The 23,178-nt window shown below is 44.5% G+C and overlaps 1 protein-coding gene across 3 annotated transcripts in view; it reads left to right on the top strand.

The window, feature by feature from the left end:
- The window catches only part of LOC119227235 (glutamate receptor ionotropic, NMDA 3B-like), an 84,625-nt gene that overhangs the window by 56,051 nt on the left and 5,396 nt on the right, over positions 1–23,178 (top strand). For all 3 annotated transcript variants that reach the window (XM_062557260.1, XM_037485833.2, XM_037485834.2), the window contains exons 2-8: positions 1,480–2,180; positions 7,278–7,774; positions 8,434–8,705; positions 9,319–9,555; positions 11,842–11,988; positions 12,259–12,404; positions 16,572–16,687. In XM_062557260.1, the coding sequence (XP_062413244.1) occupies positions 1,498–2,180; positions 7,278–7,774; positions 8,434–8,705; positions 9,319–9,555; positions 11,842–11,988; positions 12,259–12,404; positions 16,572–16,687 (2,098 nt within the window). In that variant the 5' untranslated portion in view covers positions 1,480–1,497. The remainder of the gene's footprint in view (positions 1–1,479; positions 2,181–7,277; positions 7,775–8,433; positions 8,706–9,318; positions 9,556–11,841; positions 11,989–12,258; positions 12,405–16,571; positions 16,688–23,178) is intronic.

Consider the following 23,178-nt stretch of genomic DNA (forward strand, 5'->3'; position numbering starts at 1 on the left):
CATTGTCTAATTTTTCTGGCTACGTTTTTATGCATACTTTATTCAGAAACATAACATAACTGTACTTTGATATTTGGCCGCGCATTGGGATAGATTGCATCGATGGATCTTGGGGGCAGATATAGTTTTAAATGCTAATTCCTTCAGCTGCCTTGAGGCTCTGTTTAGATTTTTTTTTCCTGTCACTTTGTGAGCTCTCGGGATATTTTGACAAAAATATGCAGGATGTCAGACCCATCCGTGGCACCAGTATTCTAAATAAGGCTCACACCTGTAACAGGCGCCTTGGCGCTATCTCTATTTGTTGCCGCCACCAGCTCCCGTCGCACCAACAACCACCACCAGCGCTGCCTTTCTGCCCCCCACAGAGTTCAAACAGAGAGGCCTACTTTCAAACACACTCCCAGCCGCTCTCAGGGGCATAAATACATAGGCTGCATTAATTCAGCCGTGTCTTTGCAGACTTCAGTCAAATATATATTTTTTTACTCTCTCAGGGGACTCAAGGACTTTCAGCAGAGGGTCCTTCCGTTTACTTTGTACTCCCGGGTGGGATATTTCCATTTGAATGGATGCACGTGGTGTTGGTTTAGATATCTCGTCTACAGAGTGTGTGTGAGTGTGTATTCAAGATGTTTCTCCACAGACACTGCATGGATTTACAGTATATGCATAGATTTAATAAAGCGTTGTTTCAGCATTCCTTTTGATGTGTGTGTGCGTGCGTGCACACTTCTGCTTGTGTTATAAAGACGTCGATGCTTTTTCGTGAGCTTTGTGTGTCGTGCCTACCGATCATCTCAGTTCAATGAGGTTGGTGCAAATCTTGATTCATGTTACGCTAAACTTTGGGCTCTCTGTAGAAAGGCAGCCCCCCCCCTCAACCTTGCCTGGAGCTCTGATGGGATGAAAAATGGATGGAAGCCCCAAAGGAAGCAGGGGGAAGGTCCATCTGTGAGCTGCGTTCAAGGACAACAGTGTTATCCATTTTGGAACAGTATGAAACAAGCCAGTGTTTTCAGTGGGGTTTGGAAACACGCGCTTCTGGATGAACTGTGGATGCCACTGTTGTCTTGCCAAGTCAACTGCGATGCTGCAGATCAGATGCGAATCATTGACTCCTTGTTTGTATCAGTGTGGCTCTCCTCTTTCAGACTGAGAGATAATGAACGAATGTCCCTGATTGTTTTTGATCAGTGTGGTGATGAATTACCGCAGCAACAGTGGTTTTGTTTTTGCAGCACTCGGGCGCTCATAAAAGCTGCTTTTAATGTGATTTTACGTTCTGTAGCCTGGAGGTGTCGGGTTTTGGCTCTATCTATTAATCTCTGTTTTGTTCTTGTCCCTTTCCTCTCTCTGCCTTCTGTTTACTCCTCAATCATTTCCTCTATACACACACACACACACACACACACACCCTAACTTTCAAACCTCTCTCTCATGGTTTTCTTTCTTCTTGCTTCTTTGTCTCGTTGATAGAACCCATTCCACCTGCAGATGTCAGCCCGCGTGCCTCCATCTACCCTGGGCAGCCTGCTTCTGGCGGTCCTGCAGGGCGGAGAGGGGGACCGTGACCGAGGGAGCCGGGGCGAAAACAATCTAGGGGGAGCCGCTGTAATCTGCCCCGGGTGGGAGGAAGGTGGGGACGGGTTGCTGTCTCACCTGCAGACACACAGCGGTTCTAACTGGCATTTGTGGGACATCATCAACCTGACCCTCGTCTCCGGGGGCGGGGACAGAAGAGGGGAGAGCAGGGAGGAGAACAAGGAAGAGCAGAGGGAAGAGGAGGCTCTGAATATCCTCTCCAGCCGTTTCCTACGCTCCACTTCTCCCGTCTCCTCTGTGCTCCTCCTGGGATCCGACCCCGAGTGCCTCTCCGCCGTCTTGCGGGCAGCTCAGCGGCTCGCTCCATCACTACCAGCGCTGCAATGGATCATGGGATATCCCTTGTCTCCGGATTCGCTCCACACGCTAGGAGGTCCCCTCGGACTGCTAGCCTACGGGGAGGTGGGCCGAAAGCCGATCAGCTTCTACATCCGGGACGCTCTGCAGCTAATCGTCCGTGCTGTGACTGCAGCATCCATGGTGAGGCCGGACCTGGCGCTCATTCAGAACATGGTGAATTGTTACGACAAACCAAACAGACAGGAGCTGCCCTCTTCAGGACAATATCTGTCCAGGTAAATGCACACATGCACGTGAAACACACTTGATGCCATTGTTTACCTCCAGCAGTATCGATGCAGCTTATATTTCGACAATGGACCTGTGAAGAGGCCGGGCTAGTGCTAGCGCTCATTTGTACAACGTAGGATCTGCAAGAGCTTAATGCCCGATGAGCCCGCAGTTGCTGTTAATGATAGCGAACTAGGCCGACAAACCTCGTGGACCTGGGGGACGAGCGAGCTTCCACTTGAAGCTTGCTTGAGATTTCTACCTTCACCCCCACTATAATCCAAATATAATCCTATTGACGCAGAGACTGTCCCCGTTGCCCCGTATAGGCCACTCACCCTTTTAGCTGTCTTTGACAGAGCATCGTTTTCAAAATGTCTTTTTGCAAGTTAGGTTAACCAATCTTTAAAGACAAATTCACACAAAACCGTTATTAATTGTATGCCACTTGGCTAAAGGTCAGTTCCAGAGCAGTTCCCTGCAGGGGCTGGAGATTTGTCCAGAAAACTTCGGCACAGCGGACGATGGGGAAACTTGTTCCTCTTCAATAAATGTAGTTTAGAGCCTTAGGCGAGATAGGATTAGTAGCGGTGGTCTGTAACCCCTGTAACCAACGGGCCAACCGCTCCTCATGGCAGGTCATCTAAAAATGCTCAGCCGAGGGTCCAATAGTCAACGCGCTCAAATCACCAAACAACGTGCGCAAGACAACGACACACTGCAATTAAATTTCCCCAGGTCGCGAATGCATGTCAGCTCGTTGGTTTTCTGACCGACACGTTGGCATTTCTGCGGGGAGTCAGCCGGCTGCGCTCGTGGCGGCGCGCGCTCCGGTTCCCGCCCTTGTCTGTCCTCTGCACCGCGGGGGTTGGCTCCTCCTGAATGGCGCTGTCAGACTCGAGGTGGGGGAGAGGTCTTTACGGCATACAGATTCACAGACTGACACCGGGGAGTTTTGTCTGCGCCTCCTCGCTGTTGCTGCTGCTCCAATCCCCGCAGCTTTCAAATGGGCCTCTGACAGCTTTCACGGGTTCTGTCAAGGTGCGGTCTGCGATAACGAGCGCACATGCATGCAGTAAAAAAAAACAAAAAAAGCATATCGTAAAACCTTCATGTTTTCACTTAAAGCGGAAGAAAAAATTAATCCTCACATGCGTGTCAAAGAGAAAAAACTCCTCATACACGCATACATTACAACCCCCTTTAATGTGGCACGGTAGTGAGTGATGCGTGGAAATCCCACGCCATAATCTCACGACGGAGTTAAGTGTCTCTGCTCTGCCGGGTGACGTGGATGTTTTATAGCGGTGCAACGGATAAGACAGCGTGAATCCAAGTGATGTGTTCATGGGGCCCTGGTGGGAGACGGATTTGAGGTTTCAGCGGGGCCCGCAGAAAAATATTGACACACACGGTGCCTGCCAACTGAGAGTGATCATCAACACCACCCACACACTCACGAGACGGGTCTCACAGCTCTCCTCCTTCTGCAGTTAAGTTAAGCACTTGGATGCCAGAACAATTTGGCATGGACGGCCAGAGGCTTAAACGAGAGAATTGGGTGTTACATTATTACAAAGCATTATTATTGAATATTGATTGCTAGAGTTGAAAAAGGTTAATTAGGTTTGATGTGATTTAAATCTCTCCTTTTTCGCCACACGGGTTTTAATGTCTAGTTGGTCCACCCCTTTGGTTGAAACGGAAGTATATGAACTTTTATGGTTTCACGTTGATGGTCCCTGGAGGATGCAGCTTTCTATTTTGTACTTCTTTCGTACCGACATCAGGTTGACTTTATATTCATGTACCACACTTGATGAACAATAATATTGTTGGTAAATGCTAATCCTTCCATTTAGAGGATGAAATGTGTCCAATACTCCAAATACCTCATGCCTCAAATGCACTTGATGTTTCGGGCTACTTGGCATGTCCCATGCTAAACTAAGATCGTGACCATGGAAAATATTATACCTGCAAAAGAATCTGAATGTTATTGCTACTGTTGTTGTCATCACGAGCATATTAGAATGTGGATGTTGGCAAAACCACACTGTGTGCAGACTGGCAGCGCTGATTGTGGCTGTACAATAAAGAAAACAAAAAGTTATGTTTTAAAAAATGACACAAACTTCATCAGGACACCAGGGAAAGTCACAATCTATCTGTGGAGGGTGATTAGGACAGTCTAGACTACCACAATAGACTATTTATAAAGGAGTCCTCGATAACATGGTATGAGTGACCTTTGCTTCTGACCTGTAAGAAACAGATAAAACGGGTCGTTCTATCGCACTTTTCATGCGAGTCCAGTTAGACTCCATGCCCTCAAGTGTGCTCCCTGATTCTTATCTCCCCACTGCAACAAGCACACATGCCACTGCTCCAGAGAGCCCTAACAAAGCCGAAGGAAGTAAGAGACTTCCACATGGAAAAGGCAATTAACAGCTCAATGCCCAGGGGACAGAGTGAGGAAGACGGGGAGGGAGAGGGACTGTCTGGAGATATAAGAAATAGAAGAAGGTGTGAGGGAGAACAAGCTGAATTTCGGACTTCAAGCGGCGGACCAATGAGGAAAAGAGAATCAGTAAGGGTTTGAGAAACCAGCCACTTCTGATGTTGTTCTTTCCAAACGTCCGGAATCAAAAAGATCCCTTGGTGCTTATTCCTAAAAATATATCGAAGAAGCATGTAGTCAAAGACAAACAGATGAAAGACAGGGGAAGTAACCAAAGGGAAGTAGGAATAAAGTCAAAGGAAAGGAAGAAGTAACTCGTGTGAGATGGATGTGAGGCGAAGGGAGAAAGGGAGGGAGATATATAGGATTGAAGGAGGATAGTTGTAATCAGAGTGAGATCTGCCAGTCAGTCACCCGACACAGCTGCCAACGCTGATTCCATCTCCCATAAAGAGATTAAAACCATTGAAACAAGAACACTGCATCGCTTCCCAAACACAACGACAAAGATAGAGGGAATTAACTTCCTACCAAAGTAAAGGAGATCTAGCGATAAGGAAGTGAGACACGCGCCTTATAGAGTCATCACTTGCCGGCTATTCTTCTGACATTTACTTTCAGTGTGTGTAAACTGGGGCCAGGTGTCAGCGAGGGGAAAACATGCCTCTCTGACACCACTCGGCTGACTCGTCATTCCCGCCTTGACGTCGGCAGTCCTTTTTTTTCATTTTTTTTTCAAATGTAGCATCTGGCCCGACGCCACACAAGCGAAGCCGCGACAAGAAGAAGAAGAAGAAGAAGACGGCGCTGCTGGAAAGTGTGCGTTTCTTTTCACACCCCGCGCCCTTACGTCAGTACGGACTCAGACTCCTCTCTCTGGGCTCAGATCCAGAAGTGTCTCAAACTGCGAGAAGAAGGCCCTGCGCACTTCTCTGCCGGCGTAAGAGAAGTAAAGAATAGATGGCTGTTTTTTTTTTTTGTGTGGCCGCAGCCATTACATTATTGTATGTGAGTCTGGAGCAGGTTGGCTTGATGAATCTGCTGTCATTTGGGATATGATGATTCAGCCGCACTATTACCATGAGTAATTCCAGCTCAAGGCAAGCCTTGCGCTTCTGCTTTATGGTCACAGTGACGGAGGGAGCTGCTGATGAGGAAACATAAGCTAACGTGCAACGGAATGGGAAGGACTGTTGAATCCCGGGCATTTTTAATCAGGTCCTCCAGAGTTACTGTGCACGGAATGGGTTTGTGACTTGATATCGTGCCGTAAGTCGTCAAAGAGCAAAGGGACTCGTTCTTGTGTCGTGGCATGTCGTGTCGCTGTGTGCGGCGTAAACAGGCTTTTGTCCAGCCCAGGCGTAGAGGTGAGGTTAATGACCCTGGTGATCAATTAAGGCTTTTTCATTTTCCTACCCATATCCAGTATAATGGAAAAAGTTGCCCAGCTCATCAATTTGACATACAACTTGGAAGATTAGAGGAGGGGAAGAATAAAAAAAAAGGGAACAAGACAAAGTGCTGAAGGAAAAGCTATTTTTTGTCTCTGAGAAAAGGCCACGGCTTTCCCGACCTTTTCCATTAACAGGAAGGAAAACATGCCATTTCTATCCTTGACCCAGACGTAATCAACAGTCCTTGCACGGTTCAACACGCGCGCCGGATGAAGTGATCCCTGCATACTTTAACATTTAAACATACGATACGCTGTGACCTCTTGACAATCCCTCGCCAATCAAGACACGATCAAACAGTACTTGAATGGTTTCCCAGTGAGTCATCACCTGACGATGTCCACATGATCAAATGCTAAGACATGAGCTAACAATCCCTGAATAGTTCAAGAGGCCAGGGGGGATTTTATGTGCGGACGGGGATTGCTCTTCTTAATTCATTCCGCCGTGAAGACCAATGTGGAGCTGCCGGGCGAGTGAGACGAATAGCAATGACTGTATGGACTGGCAGATGAGGGACACCCTCACTGCACTGCATTAACTTTTAATTATGACTTTCTGGGAGATGCAATTACCCATCTGGGACTAAAATTGCTTAAGCTCTGCAACCAGACCATGACCGTTTTTGACCATCATTGGTAACTTTTTTCGTGCTTTTTCCACAATTTTTTTTTCGTTCAATACTCCAGGCTATATTTCTAAAATGCAATAAACCGGCAGGGATCTGTGTTGTGTCTCATTTAAGCCCCTTTCCTACTTGATAAAAACTCCACAAACGTGGGTTCTTTCTTCAGTGGGAAAGGTTACAGTTTTCATTCATTCCCAGGACATTTAACTATTTATCGTCTCCAGCTACAATCAGGTGTGATGGAAACATGAGAGCAGAAAAGACCTGCTAATTTGAATCTTTTTTAATTTTCCGATGCATTTGGACACGAGTAAATTGGTAAACATCTTAAAACACATTTTATTCAAAATCGATATCAACAAAATGAAACTCCTATATTTCTCTTTGTTAGTCTCCAATCCCCAATTCTCGATTAAGTTAACAAAACAAGTGTGTGATGAACATCAAAAAACAGCAATAAGACATACTTGTCTAATGACAATGGGAAAACAGTCGCCTGTTTTTAACAGAATTTAAAATAGTTTTATTATTGTCCTTTTGTCTTTCTCTGTTCCTCAAGGTTTCTGCCCAACACTTCCTTCACTGGGGCCACAGGCCTGATCCAGGTGGATGCTGGCTTGTCCCGCGTCCTCTCCTCCCAGCTGTTCCACGTATGGAGCCTGAAGAGAGGCGCTCTTGGCCAGCCAGCCTGGGTGACCGTAGGCCAGTGGACCCGAGGCCGGCTGGAGCTAGAAGGGGGGATCCTGGGCTTGGTGGGAGGGTTCAGGAGCAGCCAGGGACAAGGCCTTGGAGCCGGGGTGAGGGGAGGGGACGGACCAGGGGACAGCAATGTCGGAGGACGCTGGAGGCCGGGGGAATCTGTTGAGGGACACCGGCTACGGGTGGTGACACTGGTGGAGCACCCGTTTGTCTTCACGCGGGAGGTGGACGTGGATGGTTTGTGTCCAGCTGGTCAGCTCTGTCTGGACCCCAGAACCAACCGGTCCGACTTAATCCAGAGCCTCTTCAACCAGCTTCACAACCCAAACACTACAGTTGCAGACTGGGAGAGGAATGGTGAGTTTTGTTTTGCCATTTGTGCCTAGAATACTGGGGAACAGTATAATGTAGTGTCTGTTCAACAACATTTGATATGTGGGAAGCATCCTTTCTGATCCCTTTGCTTGGATCTCATTGCTGTATTGCTGGCAATTTCTCTACTGTTCTTCCTCAAGACTGAAGTAAAGTCAATGAGGGATCGTGACTGGTCAGTCCAGTTCAAAAAAACATACCCGATGCAATATCGAGGGCTAATCTCTGCAGCTTCGCTACATATCTGCTCCATGAATAAAGCGGATTAAAGGCATAAAATCAATGAGAGATCAAGACTACCGTGTTGAAGAAATGCCCGGTACTATAAATCAAACTAAGAAGACTATTGGCCATCCAAACATGCAGCCGACAAGTTCAGAAGTCATATAATAGCCTGTCCATCATGCCAAGTTGAAGGGTTGTTACATTTCTGCAGCCCAGCTTCAGTCTGACTAAATATAGAAGCCATGGCTCGGTAATTAATAACAGTGTTGAAGAAGTGCCTGGTACTGTCCTGTGAGAAATCCATGAGCATTTTCCATGCTAGTCAACAGCTGCGGACATATTCCCAGATGTGCAGCCAATGCACTTCTCAAGTATCCGTATAGATTAATTTCACATTATCCTCCCTGCTTTTCCGTCAGACCTACCGGGGGACCTGAGGAAGTGCTGCTACGGCTACTGCATCGACTTGTTGGAGAAACTGGCAGAGGACATGGGTTTCACCTTTGACCTTTATATAGTGGGAGACGGGAAGTACGGAGCATTGAGCGGGACGGGGCGCTGGACGGGGCTGGTCGGGGACCTGCTGGGGGGAACCGCCGACATGGCCGTGACCTCCTTCTCCATCAACTCTGCCAGGAGCAGAGTCATTGACTTCACCTCGCCCTTCTACTCCACCAGTCTTGGCATTTTGGTACAATTGCTTAAAGTCATCATGTGTTTGTTTAGAGGTTTTAGTCTGTCTTTTAATGTTGGAATACTGTGTTGTGAATCAGTGGCAGAATATTCAGTTTTTTTCGTCAGTCTCTTTCTCTGGCTGACAGTAAGTCGGTATGATTTCACAATATGGTCTGCAACGACTTAATTTCAGCCTAATGCCCCACTCAAGCGATCTTCTGGTGAGCAACACAGGGTCATTGGTTGTGAACAATTAGTTTGCTGAATTCTGAAAGTTCAAAATGGAAGGCAGTCTAAGTGTATAATGAGCGTGAAAGGCTTTTCGAGAAGCCGCCTTAGCAGAGTCCTCAAACATGCTGCAGTTATTCGTCGATTTGATAACATCTCCACTGAGGCTGAAAAACTGCAGTGCATAATATGATCTGACAATACGGCTCCAGTATGAAAGACTGATTTCTTTCCCTTTAAAAAAAAATGATTGATAGCACAAAAAAAAAATCAATGTTTGCTTTTTTAAACAATTATGCCTGGGAGAACAGACCAAACCTTACAAAAGATTAATTAGAACACATTTGCAAACGAGAAAGCAGTCTTATTTTTTGTCTTTTTTTTTTGTCTTTCCCCTCCAGGTCCGTAGCCGGGACACTGCAGCACCCATCGGAGCCTTCATGTGGCCCCTCCACTGGTCCATGTGGGTGGGTATCTTTGTCACGCTGCATCTCACCGCGCTCTTCCTCACCTTGTACGAGTGGAACAGCCCCTTCGGCATGACGCCCCATGGCAGGAACAGGCTGCGCGTCTTCTCCTACTCCTCCGCCCTCAATCTCTGCTACGCCATACTGTTTGGACGGACTGTCGCCACCAAGGTACAGCAGCTCTCCCCTGTGTGATAAATAGGCATCACGCTGGCTGGGGCCTGAAATAGAAATGGCAGAGAAAGGGTGGAGGGGATGAGCATTATAATAAGGGTATGTTGAAAAAAAAAGGAATTTAGCAGTGGAAAAGCCACGGGGAAAGATCATAGAAATGGCGAGAGAGGGCAAACGGTTGATAGGGGAGAGGTTAAGACGGTAGGCAGTGATGAAGTAGAGAGGTACGGGGGGGATAACGCACATACAGGGAGGGAGAGGGGAAAGGGTAAGTGGGCCGACAGAGATTGAAGGAGTTATGTGGAGGATGATGGGGATGGATGAAGGTGGACAAAGCAGGAGAGAGTAGCGGTTAACTCCTCCAAGCAGGCAGACACAAAGTTGAGAAGAAATGTGTGGGGTGGGGGGGGGGGGGGGAGGCCCAGTGGGGGCTGGGAAGGTGAGAGTGCAAATTGGGAAATGGGCTCCAAAGAGAAGGCTGACAGAAGGACTGTGATACGGGGGTATTAGCGGTAAGCGGGCGAGCAGCGAATGGGATCAGAAGGAAGGTGACGGGGAGGTGGGCGGCCCGAGGATCATGTAAAGGGGAGCCGGTGGGTGGGCGGGTGAGTTGGTAAAAACGAGAGTTGGTACGGGAGCGACATGTGTGCGACAAGTGATCAGCAAATCTGCTCCTGTTAAAACATAATGTGCAGCCGGATGAAAAGCAACGCATTGCCCTTCAAAAATAAAAACAAAAGAATCGTGTTTCAAGCCATTTGTTTGGTATATAGGCATTCTGCAGTTTTGACTGATGGTGTCACACACACAGGGGACGCACACACGCAACCACAAGCCGCAAAGAAAATAAAGAGTCCTGTGCATTTTTTTTTTTTAATGGCTTGATACTGCGCCGCAATCCTTCATCATTATCATTTACGCCTGCTCTTCAAATTTGAGGCACATTCCGAGAAAATCTGAAAGACGTAATTATTCCAGTAGCTCTTCTTAGTGGGTAGGCACGCCATCGCAACACTTTGCTAATCACTCTTTGTCCCCAAAGGAAGCAGCGCAAATGACTCTGGGGAATAAAAAGCCAAGTGATTAGAGAGACCTTCCCATAATTGAAAGGTCACTGGTTTGATCCACACAACTGGCAATGTGTCAATTAACAGGTTTTGTGTATTAGCAGCCGGGTGACCTGTCAAAAAGTCCTTGAGCAGCACCCTGAATCTCTGTGTGACGGCTCGGAGCCACAGCGTCACGTTAATGTAGGCTGTGTGAGGGGACCGTACATTAGCTGTGAGGATGATGGTTCTTGATGAAGCAGAGTGGGATGTAGCCGCGGCTCTGCATTTGGTTTAGAACTTCAGAAAAGCCCCTAAATACATTAAAAGTGAGTCCCTTAGACCGTTATCTGGTTATTTTAAGTTAAAACATACTATGTGAAAAGTGTGTTTTAATTCAATCTTACATTGATCCTGTTTTTGTATCACACAAAGCTTATGAAAGCATGATATCATGCAATATTTAGCCGTCAAGGGTATTATTAAGACTTTATTTTAAAACGGCTTTGCTGGTAACATTAATCTGGAGACGGTGTCGTCAATCCTTTCATGAGGCTGACTGGTGACAGGTGTCATTTCACCTTAAAAAAATGTGCAAAATAAATAATAAAAGGGACTTTTGGTCATTTTTCAAACACACTGTCTACTGAGCTAATAGTGTTCCCGCCATCCTCCCTTTTCTGGTTTTAATTCCTTAACTAATTATGCCGAGTTGTGAAAACATACCGAACCCTTTCGTAATAACGGGTTACAACCTGTTTGTATAATTGATGTCTCATTAATCCCGAGCTTTCTAAAACGCCAGAAATTCATCTCTTTTCTTCTGTTAAGTGGATTTTAATTGGTAGAATAAATAAATGATCATAGTGTGAAGGTGGAATCATTCCCCTAGGCGGGCAATTTCAGGGAAAGATATTTCTGATGTGCCTCAAAAACAGAAACACTTTGTTAGATTGGCTTCTCTCCTGGTCTGTTTTTATTTTCTTGATTACCCCTACTCGGGTTACATTGTGATTTTGAAGGAGGATGAAAGCAAGAAAGGATAGTGGGGACGCTGTGGGAAGGGGGGAGTGATGGGGGGGGGGAGTGGGTGCTCTCCATTACAGTCCACACTGACTTGACTCCACCTTTCCTAAAGCTTTTATAGTTGTAATTGTTTAAACCCCGGCCGTATCCTCAAAGTTTTCTGTTTCATCTTCATCTTGACATTTTTCTATTTTTGGTCTCCACTCTGCAGACTCCTAAATGCTGGACCGGGCGTTTCCTGATGAATCTCTGGGCCATCTTTTGCTTACTGGTGCTGTCGAGCTACACCGCCAACCTCGCTGCCGTGATGGTCGGGGAGAAGACCTTCGAGCAGGTCTCGGGAATTCACGACGACAAGGTCAGGCTACGCACAAGGACACAAAACTTGCAACTGCATGCGTGTCAGTCCACCACACACGCACAAAGACAGCAACAAACTAATCTTACACAAGGACAGGCTAATGAGAATAGAGGGGAATTATTATCTAAGGATTATTGCTCCCTATATCCCTTAATGCTGTCGGACTGCAGGGAATTTCAACCCCCGTCATGATATCTATAACCCCACCCCTCCCCCCTTTATCGCCTCCATCTCTTCTAACCGTGTCTTCCTGTGTCATTTCCTCAGCTGCACCATTCATCACTGGGCTTCCGTTTTGGGACGGTGAGGGAGAGCAGCGCTGAGGATTACATGAAGAAGAGCTTCCCGGAGATGTACGACTACATGAGACGCTTCAATCAGCCCACCACCCCAGAAGGAGTGCATATGTTGAAGTAAGACACAAACGCACACAAACGCGCGGCGTGATGCGTATTTGTGCGAAAAATAAATACCGCCATTAAACTTCATTGAAATGCAACCCAGGCTTAAATAATCCAGTCACGTTTACATCCCTTATCTGTGGTTGTCTGTATTCTGTGCACTTAATTTACACGCTCACTGTGCATAATGATTCTGTCCGCTGGCAACAAGAGCAAACGTGGCCGAGGTAAAGCCATTCAAGGATATTTTAAATAGAGAATAAACTGAAAATCAGTGAAACATAATTCACTTTATCCTATAGAAAATGGTTACTACAGTTTATAGTTTCAATTGGAGATGTTCTTGAGTTCATCCATAGACTATAATTGGATCCATAGACTATTAACTAATCCTCTGGCTCAACACCTTCCCATTAAATTTGATGTTTTTAATCAAATCTTGTACAAGACTACAAATCAAAAGTCAGGGTACCGTCTTCAAAACGTCCTGCAAAATCCTCAATTCACATTTTTGATGCTGTGATTTCCATCTGAGAGAGGCTGACTTTAATGTTTGTACTCGCTGACATTTCTGTCACATCAATGCAACAGCTCAGTGTAGGTCAAAGTCATTTGTGTTCCAGGGTTGTTGTTTTTTCTTTGATTTCTTCCCACCTGCGTGGATGTGTCGACACATTGTTTGCTTTTGTGTCTGATGGAGGGACCGTCACATTCTCATCACTGTGTGTGCTGCTTCGCTCTGTTCTTCATTATGAGCTTCAGAAACACTACATTTTAGCACGAGGTGTAAAGGTTAAAGTCTATGAAACATATTTTAAAGAGCATTTTTTGTTCACTAAAAGTGTTGAAAGTAGAGATGAATGGGGGCCAGGGACAGTGATGAAATGAGGGCTGAGGATGAATAAATTAATCTGGTATCCAATGGGGACTGTGAGGAGATGAATGCAGGAGGGCAAGGCAAGTTCATTTATAGAAACACATTTCATTCACAAAAGTTGAGTCAAGTACTTTCCATAATGCATTACAGCATGAGAACAAAAAAAACACATTTTAAGGGGTACGAATTGTAAAAACAAAAACAAATTCAAAAGCACAGAAATAAACACAGAAATACATATAAGTTCTTCAGACAGCAATTATGTTCCAGAGGGAAAATACATGTTTGAACCAACTTTTAAAGGTTAGTTCAAGTCGAAGCCACTCTATGTCTCCTGGACGTTTGCTCTTATTGGAGCACTAGACAATGCCTCTCAGTGTTTATGTTTGTCTGTGGGAATGAATAGCAGCCTGCTGCCAGATGACCTGAGAGGATCTTTATCCTCATGTTAGAAACACAGGCATTTGGGATGGGGTATTTCTTTCAGTACATCTACATACACACATGTACCACTGTTGTGTGTTTTATGTTCTCCTGGTTGGGATTGTACTCAACATACAACCTGTTTGCTCAGTTCCATATATAATGGACAATAACATCATTCAGATGTGAAGAAGTAAACTCGTTCCATCAAAGAGAATGAAACCACTTTGGGTTCAGACTTTCACATTTTTTCCTTTCTATCTAAACTAGTTTTTTTAATAATTATTATTATTAATAGGATCATACATTTTATCAAAACAACAATTAAATACACAGCAACGTTTGAATAACCAGGAAAGCATGAGTTAAAAGAAGAATAAACTTAGAAACAAGTGATGAGGAAAATGATCACAATGTAACTCAATAAAAGGAAACTTGAGGATTTTAATTGATGATTTATATTCAAAAGGGATTTAAGAAGGACAATGATGTAGCGAGCTGGGAGCTCTTCATGTAAGTTGCTCCGCCACCAAAGAGCCTTTACAGCAAAGTCTTGTTTCTCTTTCATTTTTAAGCTTGAGGTGGGGACAGTGAACACATTCCTCCCCGAGGATCTTTGCTGCTGACTGGCTGCTAAGGTGAAAGATATTCAGATATATTCCGGGGCCAGGACATGAAGAGCATTAATACTATTAGGAACATTTTTAAAACTAATGGGCGCCCAGAGTGCCGTCATTAAAACTGGAGGGACGGGCTCCCTTTTTCTTCATTTCTTTCGGAGTTGAGCTGTTGCATTTAATTAATTAATTTGTGATTAATACCTGCTTCAAGACCATTTCAACAGTCCAACAGTGAGAAAATAAAAGAATGATTAATAGTTTGAGTGTTATTCGAACTCAGCAATAACCCTTAGTTGTTATTAGCATAAGTGGATAACCTCAATAGTTTAATCAAAAGTGTGATTATTTTGCAAGAGCACAACCAGGTTCCTGACGTTTTGTTAAAACAAAAAGAGGACTGCATATTTGAAGGCAGATTGGCAGGACCAATGGTAAGGATCTTGGTATTGTTTGGGTTGAATTAGAAAAAAAGGTAGGTTTGTATTCTCTGTAGTGTTTACTGGGAGGTGCAGCTGTGTCATCAGCATTGCAGTGGAATTACATTTTATGTCTATGTACAATCCGGCCAAGTTGCAGCATTCTGATGGATTGAGGTCAGATTTCTTTATGAGTGGTTCCACACAGGCACTATTCAAATATTCTGGGATGCAGCCAAAGGGTAAAAAACTGAATTATTGAGAGCAACCAAGGAGCAGTTACATCTATTTACTTCACAAAGAAATGTAACAGCCATTACCGTGCTTGGGGAACATTTAAGGTGTGTCACTGTGGTCACGGGTTAATTCCAAGGTGGAGCAGGTAGAATAAATACAAGAATCATTTCATTTTGCTTATTTTTTATAATGGATTTAAAAGGTGGCCCATCTTCAAAAATCAGCATCTGATTTTATGTAATGAGTTACATTCCACGGCCTGAAACCCTACGTGCTAGAAATGACAGAAATGTGTTCATCTTGACTCACCCGAGTAACCGCACACAGCAAACACACTCACAGCAACACCAACGGGCTATTCTCAGACACGGTGCCTCCTCCGTAGAGCAGAGAAGAGATGCTGAGATAGTGCATGTGCTGACTTTGTGATACAAGTGGGGAAGATACAAAGTGCTTGTTCAGAGAAAGAGGACGGGAACAAGAAAAATGAAGGCTGCGGGTTTTTTTGCGTTAAGGTGAAGCAGAAGTGGAAGTCAGATCAGTGCAGGCAACCGGAGTGAGGCAGTGAAAATGCTACGGTGGCAAAACTACTGACCCCAGTGATGCCCTCGAATCTTACGGTGAAAAAAAAGCAACCGAAAAGCCTTCTCCTGGAGAGCCAGAACGCCGCGAACAACACATGGCAGCTGTCAAAGAACACGCATGTTTAGGCTCAGGGGAAGTGATGCACAGGCCTACTTACAGGTGTATTACACTCCTATGCAGGTGCATGCTCACACACTCCAGTCTGATCCTCAGGCCAAGCATCGGATCACTTCCAACACTCTTTAGTCCCTAAGCGTCCCAAAATCATTCTTTTTCTTCTCCCTGGGCCTTATATCTGACAGGCCCGGAGAGATAAAAATAGATGTTTTTGTTAGTCTGGCACAGCAAAGACTTTGTAAAGTTAAGCTTTTGTTAAGCAGTAAAACATCCTGAATAATAAGAGGATTCAAGTAATTTGATCATGTGCTCTATTTTATCCAATAGAGTGTCTGTGTGTGTGCGTGTGTGTGTGTACATGCTCTTTCCGGTACAAATATTTATGCCCTTTTGTCCGTCTCCCATAACATTGTATTGTACACACAAATATGTTTGCATACTGTGCATACATGGGGCTTTGTTTGTGTCTCATTTGGGGAAAAGTGTACCTTTTAATGTGTAGAATGATATTTGTTATTGAAATAGTGTCTCGTGGTGTGAAACTGATCTGCCGTCAGCGCAGGAGGCTGCACACAGGCGAGCGCTCCACAGTTAGGGGTCAATTGGATCGATACTGCCGGAGGAGGAGAGTCTTCGGCAGTGTGTATAACGCCTTATCATGCGGCTACAGAAGCTGTTGTTTTAGGTGATGATGTATGTGTTTAATCTTATTCTCCTGTATAAATGACAAAACGGGTTGACAGACCCAGATATAGGCTGTCTTCTGCCTCCATGGGTCTGGGGAGTGTGATCACATTATGAAAGTTAATCAGATTAAAAGGTCTGCGACAGTTAAATGGTGGTTTTCTTTAATGAATGTGTTTCTCTCCTTCCTGTGTGCTGTGTTTGTGTGTTGGTGGTGAAGGACAGATCCTCCTGACCTGGATGCGTTCATCATGGACAAAGCCCTGTTGGACTTCGAGGTCTCTATCGACGCTGAGTGCAAACTGCTCACTGTGGGGAAGCCTTTCGCCATTGAAGGTGCACATGCAGACGCACACCTCCACTTAATCAAAGCTGCTTACTCTTAAGTCTATTGACATCGTGGGGACACACAATATGATCAAGTTCTCGCAAAGAAATGCAGACATTTGCATGAACACCTGTGCACACACTCACGGACACACATTGCAATGCAATGTTTCATGCAACAATCACACAAGCATGAACATCTACATCACGAAACACGCGTTAACACATTAAAACAACAAACCGTACGCACATACTTGCGTACACACATGCCAAAAAGGGGATCCAAAACTGTTGGCTACATGATTGACAGAATTAATCATAAATTATAAACAACAATGCTCTGTCAGAGAACTGTATAATTACCGCTTGCTGGTAAAATGTAATATTGTGTATCCACGGGGCATTTTCACAGATCCACTGCCAGTCCAAAAACATATAATGATGCACTTAGGGAGCTTTCTAGTTTTTGAATAGTTACGAATAAGCAAGATCTCGGTGTACAGTCCCAGTCAAAGGTCATTCAATTCAATGGGAAAGTAGCCCCAACTCTTGATTGGTGCTGTATGTGAGTCCACTGATGGTCGCATCCTGTGTTGCTCTGCTATTCTTGAAGGAAATTGTTTTCCTTTTTAGACCTTCAGTGGTAGACATTTCTTGGAAGTAAAGTCATTGCTTCTACTTCTTTTAATGTCTGTAAAAAAAACACACCATATGAACAGTGGCAGGGAAGGAAAAAATGAAAGCATCAAAAAATACAGACAGGATAAAAAACATAAACATTTAAAAAAACATTTACCCCGCCAATGTTTTCATGAGAGCAACATTTTCCACGGTTTTCCTTCATGCTTCTTAACTTAAACTACGAGACAAAATATAAATTCTTACATTATTAATGGCTTTAAAAGTTCTTAAATATTAGACAACATATATTGGCTGCATGGCGTTGAACGTGCTGACCCATATATGCTGTCTTCTGTTTCCCACAAGAACTGTCATGAAAGCCTTCTTCTCACTCCGCAGACATGAACTAAACTAAACCTGCATCACTGCAGCATTGCTTTGTTAGTCAGTCAACAAGACCTTATTTCATTACATTTTGGGGTATGGATGCATTGGTAATACGACTAATTCAAAATATATTCAGAAGCCAATGATAAATTGCTAGTAATAAATTGCTTTTTGCTCTAGAAATGAGATGCCTTGCACAACCATTATAGACATATGTATCATTATGACTTGTAGCAGCAGTAATTACAGCAGTAATAGTAGTAGGGAGATAATTTGTTTTTTGTCTATGGTATGAACTGAATACATATGAGCAGTGGGATTTTGTTTTTGCAGAACAAGATTAAATTCTAATACTTTTAGAAAATAAAGGCTACTGACGACATGTCACATGAAATTATGTCTCACCTCTGCTAAAAGTCCTGGGCTCCGATCCATGGAGGACACAAAAGGTTCCAGCTATTATTGTGGGTTCCATTGTATTCTCGTCACATGTCATCTACGTCTTTTGAAGGTGACTTTGAAGATAAATTTACGCTGGCCGAACACATTTATTGAATGTGGCAAGCATTTAACCTCTAACCCAAACTCAGCCCTGTGACTGGAAGGTGGTGCGAGTATAGAATTAGCGTGTGCACCCATGCACGGCGCTGACCAAGTCCAATCATGTGACATGTGTGTCATTGTGCGCACTCTCATGTGTTTATGTTTCAGTTCAGCCTTGTCTTTTCTGCTGGCGTGTCTGCGACAGATATAGAGACAGTAGGTAGGTACTCGTAAGGGTGCCACGTGGGACCCAACACTGACTTTGATTCCATTTCTCTGTCAATCAAAGCGCAGCCTCGGAAAGACCCCGCTCCCATATTCCCTCCTCGCGGTAGTACTCCTGTTCGCTGAAGATCACGTACGGCTTCCTTCACTGCGAAAGACGAAATGAGCCCAGAGACATCGCTGCGGCATCGCTCCTCATTGTGAAGATGAGAAAGCTGGTCTCATTGGTATTTATTAGGGGTCAGTTTGGATGACTACCTGATTCATTGTCAACATGGAAAAATAAAGCCAGGCGAGGAATTCAAGAAGCCTTCGGTGGTTATTCCACCCCTCCCCGCCTTTCTCACAGCCTGTGATAAAGAATGAGATGGGAGTGAATAACTCAACACGTTTGAATGGTAAGAGGGAAGAAAGAGCCTACACAGGAAATGTGTGAAAGGAAAAACACAAGAGGAGGAGAGGAGATGGGCAGGAGATGGAGAAAGCAAGACACAACAAAGGTAAAGAAAAGGGAGGGCCGGTGAGGAGGTGGGAGTAGAGCACCAGGAGGAGATAGAGGGCTTTCATTTGCCCACTGCCAGTTTGTGCCTTTCTGCACAGCGAGTGATAAAAGAGCCAGCCAACAGAGTCCCCTAATCAAGACAAACCTTCACCCCAAGCAGATGGAGAGAGAGAGAGAGAGAGAGAGAGAGAGAAGGAGGAGGAGAAAAGAGAGGAAGTGTTATTTGGTTCATACGAGGATGCAGGCAGGGTTTATCGAGTGGTTTGTGGTCAGGAGATACAGGCAGACGGAGGCTCGGGGGGCTGTGGAGCCGCTGCAGGCGAGGCGCTGCCGCCGCTGGGATCTTCGGGCCTTCCTTAAGTGGAGGGAGACGCCGCGGTGTCGCTGTGCGTCCGTTTGCTCCGAGTGCTGTTGGGAGATGTTTACGACAGGCCGGACACACCCCATTAATAATATTGCCACCGAACACGCAGCCGCTCGCTGCCGGCTTTGATGTGCGTCTGTTTGTGTGTACCTGAGTGCATAAGTGATCTCCGCAAGCTCAGTCGAGCAGGACGCAGCGTGTCTGAGTATCAAAATGAGGCTGGGTGAGAGTTTGTTGCTGGGGTGAGGCTGTCGTTGCACACAACTCCCTCAAAAGAATGCCTCACGGAATTCACTTCAAGTGATCGGCCACTATTTATAAACATGCTAAACTTTCCTCCAATCTTCCTAATGGTGATTTTTAGTAAAATGCATGTATTTTTGTTTGATATTTATGATAAAATCTAATGCTGGACATTGTACCAAATGTATTAAAGGACAGATATAAGGAATTTAATTCCGTATACCTATAATCTACAATTCTTAATGAATGCCCGTGACTGCATACAGTATGGCACTTTATAAAATTGCTATTTATCACTGATTTAATAATTGTAGTCCAGCAAGAGAACAGCTTTCCCATGCACCTGCAAAAATGCTACTACTTCTGCTGCAAGAAAGGGGGGAATATTCTCTGGCACAAAGGAAATGATACGTCTAACATTGCTAGCAGCAATTAATGAATGACTCAAGACATGTTTTTTATATATATATATATATAAAACATGTCATATATATATATATATATATAAACTATATATAAATAGGGAAAGAGTTCAAATATATATGCTTGCCGGTATTTTATTGTAAAATGATCTTTTAGAACTAAAGAATGAAACAATAAATAAAGCATTGCGTAGGAGCTAAGATTAAAAAAGTAGTATTTTAAATATACGATCGGTTCTGAAAGATCATAACTTTCGATCTGCACTTCAAAATAAAATAGTGACATTTTTAGAGCCCATAAAAAGTGTTTTGGAATAAAACTCAATGTGCACAGGTGTGTGTGAGCGAGAAAGTAGCTGTCTGAGGGGATTTGAGTGACAGCATTGGGACTTGATGATGGATGCATGCGGATGACTGGGGGGGGGTTAAGAATCAAAACAAAGGACAAGTGGCTGCCCACTTGTATTTCACCACTCGACCGAGTGCTCTAAAGGAATGCGTATGGACTTAGGGTGATGACAGAAAATGTCTGTCTGGGAGGAAAGAAAAGACAAAGACATCCAGAGACAAAGCAATAGACTTGACAGATAAAGACAAGAATGGAGAGAGGCACAAATCGAAGGAAATTGAAGCAATGACAGAGATAATGAGTGGTCAAACAGAGAAAGAGAGTACCCGCTATGGTGGGAGAGAAATGACCTCGGTCAGGATCACGGGAGGGATGAGAGGAAGAAAATGAGCACAGGAGGTAAAGAAGGGGAAAGCGGAAGGGGGGGGGGCGCTTCGGCAGTCTTTGTCATGTAGGAAGTAGAGTGTGACAATTGCTTGAACCTTAGCTATTCGCTGTTTCTGTCCACAACCCCCATCCGCCTCACACACCTTGACAGCCAATACACACACACACACACACACACACACACACACACAGACACACACCCTCAGTCAGAAACAGCTGCCAAGCCTGCGAAAATCATGCGCACACACCAAAGCGCTGTTGGCATGACTGTGCCTTTCACTGCAGTGCAGATGGAATGAAACAAACAACCTCAGGAGGTCTCCTGTATTGCAATAAATCTCCAAGAGGGTCTTTTTGTCCCGAGCTCAGGGAGAGTTTTCCATTGTTGTGCACCTGCAGAAATGTGGACTTATGAAAGCAAAACAGGCATTTATGCAATATTTCTCATAAGCGCTCAAGTTGCGATGATACATGAGGGTACCACTTTTGAAATCAAAGCAATGAGCAGTGGTGGGGAAGTGTTTAAATATTTGGCTATGAAAAATCTTGCAGCGATACCCCTGGTGTAGTTTTTTTTTGTTGCTATATAGCTATTGATCCACACGCTGCCAGCATTTCATCTTCAACCACAGGGGAATAAGGGCGTCCCAGGTAATACCAATTAAAGGAAGCAATTTCTTCAAATTAAGCACTGATTCATATTTAATGTCCTATAACAATGATTCGCATTAGTGACTGCATAATTAAGATGTTTTTGAAGCCATTTAATCCATATCTGGGACAACGACAGGTTTGAACTAATTGCACATAATATGTTGTTTCATGTAAAAGTAATCAATAACCACAGCTGCCGAATACATGGATGAATAGAATATTTGAAAGAACACTGTAGCATGTTATGAGCATTGGTTTAAACTAAACAACTCTTGTTAAACTAATTACTAAACTATTATTAATAAGTTGTATAGGAAAGACAAACAAATAAAACAAACAAAAGAGCTCTGTTGTGAGCGTGTTATTAAGGTCTCTGGCCTTTATTTGGCCATTGAGGACTGAGCCTGGGGAGGGGTGAGGGTGGAGTGGGTGCTCTGCGTCATAAACTGCGTCGAGTGCTTTGCAACTGATGGCTGTGGTGATGAGGTCAAAAGAGGTGATAGGCAGGAGGTCGGATTCTTTCTTTTTTTTTTTTAAAGCTGTGATTTTTATGGGAACTGTAGATGTGACAAAACCGATTCCAAGGCTGGAGAAGAACGTTATTCTCTTTTACCACATTCACCTTTTTTTTGTCAAAGTATATCATGAAACTCCCAGTAAAAATGTGATATATTTTCTCTACCTTTTATATGCTGATGCCTGAACTAGTTTGACGTGTTTGAACACGATCCAGGCGAGTTTCCCGGGACACTGACTGAAAACACAAATGAACGTCCACTGACCAAATGAAAATTACCAATCAAACAAGAAAGAGGGAAAAAGAAATTGATGATTAAATGAGAGATTGGGGGCATTACTTCATTGGCTCGCCATCTCTCGCCATGGCAACAGCTTAGCCGGCGGCTAGCGGTGCTAACAATGATAACTTTGGCTGTCAGAGCCGACAGTGTTTACTGGCGGGGGGAACCAGAGAGTGGGTGTTACGCTTAAGCGGCATTATCAGCTGTGGCAGCTGTATGAGCGCCGTGCAGAGCAGCAGCTGTAGCCTAGCCACTCGCTAACATGCACTAAAGTATGCATTGGCCTGCAAAGGAATGGAGTAGGGTGCAAAGATGCGAGAAAAGTAATACATTAGTAATTAGTAGTAAACTTAGTCGTACATTTTTTACAAATTTTTAGTTGGAAACAACTTCTCCACAAAGTGTTTTCATTTCAACAGAATGAATTCATTGTACACTGATCGATCGCCTCGGGGTGTTCACAGCCACACAGGTGGTAAATTATCAGCACCCTGTCCACTGAAGTCTTGAATCGGGGGGGGGGGGGGGGGGGTCAAGTCCAATTTGATCCAACTACAACCCCAGAGCGTCCCAGAGCGTCCCACATCTGTCAGCGCTGACAGATGTGGGACGCTGGTGGAGAGTATGAGCATCGCGCGCGACAATTTGTCATTTTGTTGCATACCGTAGGACATCTCTGGTGTGTGTGATTCCATACAAGCAGTGTGAGGAGGCATACCCTTTTCTCCGGGAAGCCTCTGGTGTTGACATTGATTTCAGAGGTTTATCTCGAGCGTGGGCGTGCACTAATACATCTTTTCCTCCCCCGATACCAATTCCAATACCTCAACTCAAGGTACCAATGCCGATACCAGTGCTCTCCTCTTAACAGCTTTGAAGATTGCTAAACCTCTTTTGGACTCATTTTTGTAGGAGGTACCATGAGGGCAGGGACCTATAAGTGACTTAATGGAACAGATAGCGTGAAGATTTTTTTTTTTTTTTTTTTTTTTACAACACTGAC

Source organism: Pungitius pungitius, chromosome 14 (genome assembly GCF_949316345.1).
Source record: "Pungitius pungitius chromosome 14, fPunPun2.1, whole genome shotgun sequence".
Taxonomy (NCBI): Eukaryota; Metazoa; Chordata; class Actinopteri; order Perciformes; family Gasterosteidae; genus Pungitius; species Pungitius pungitius.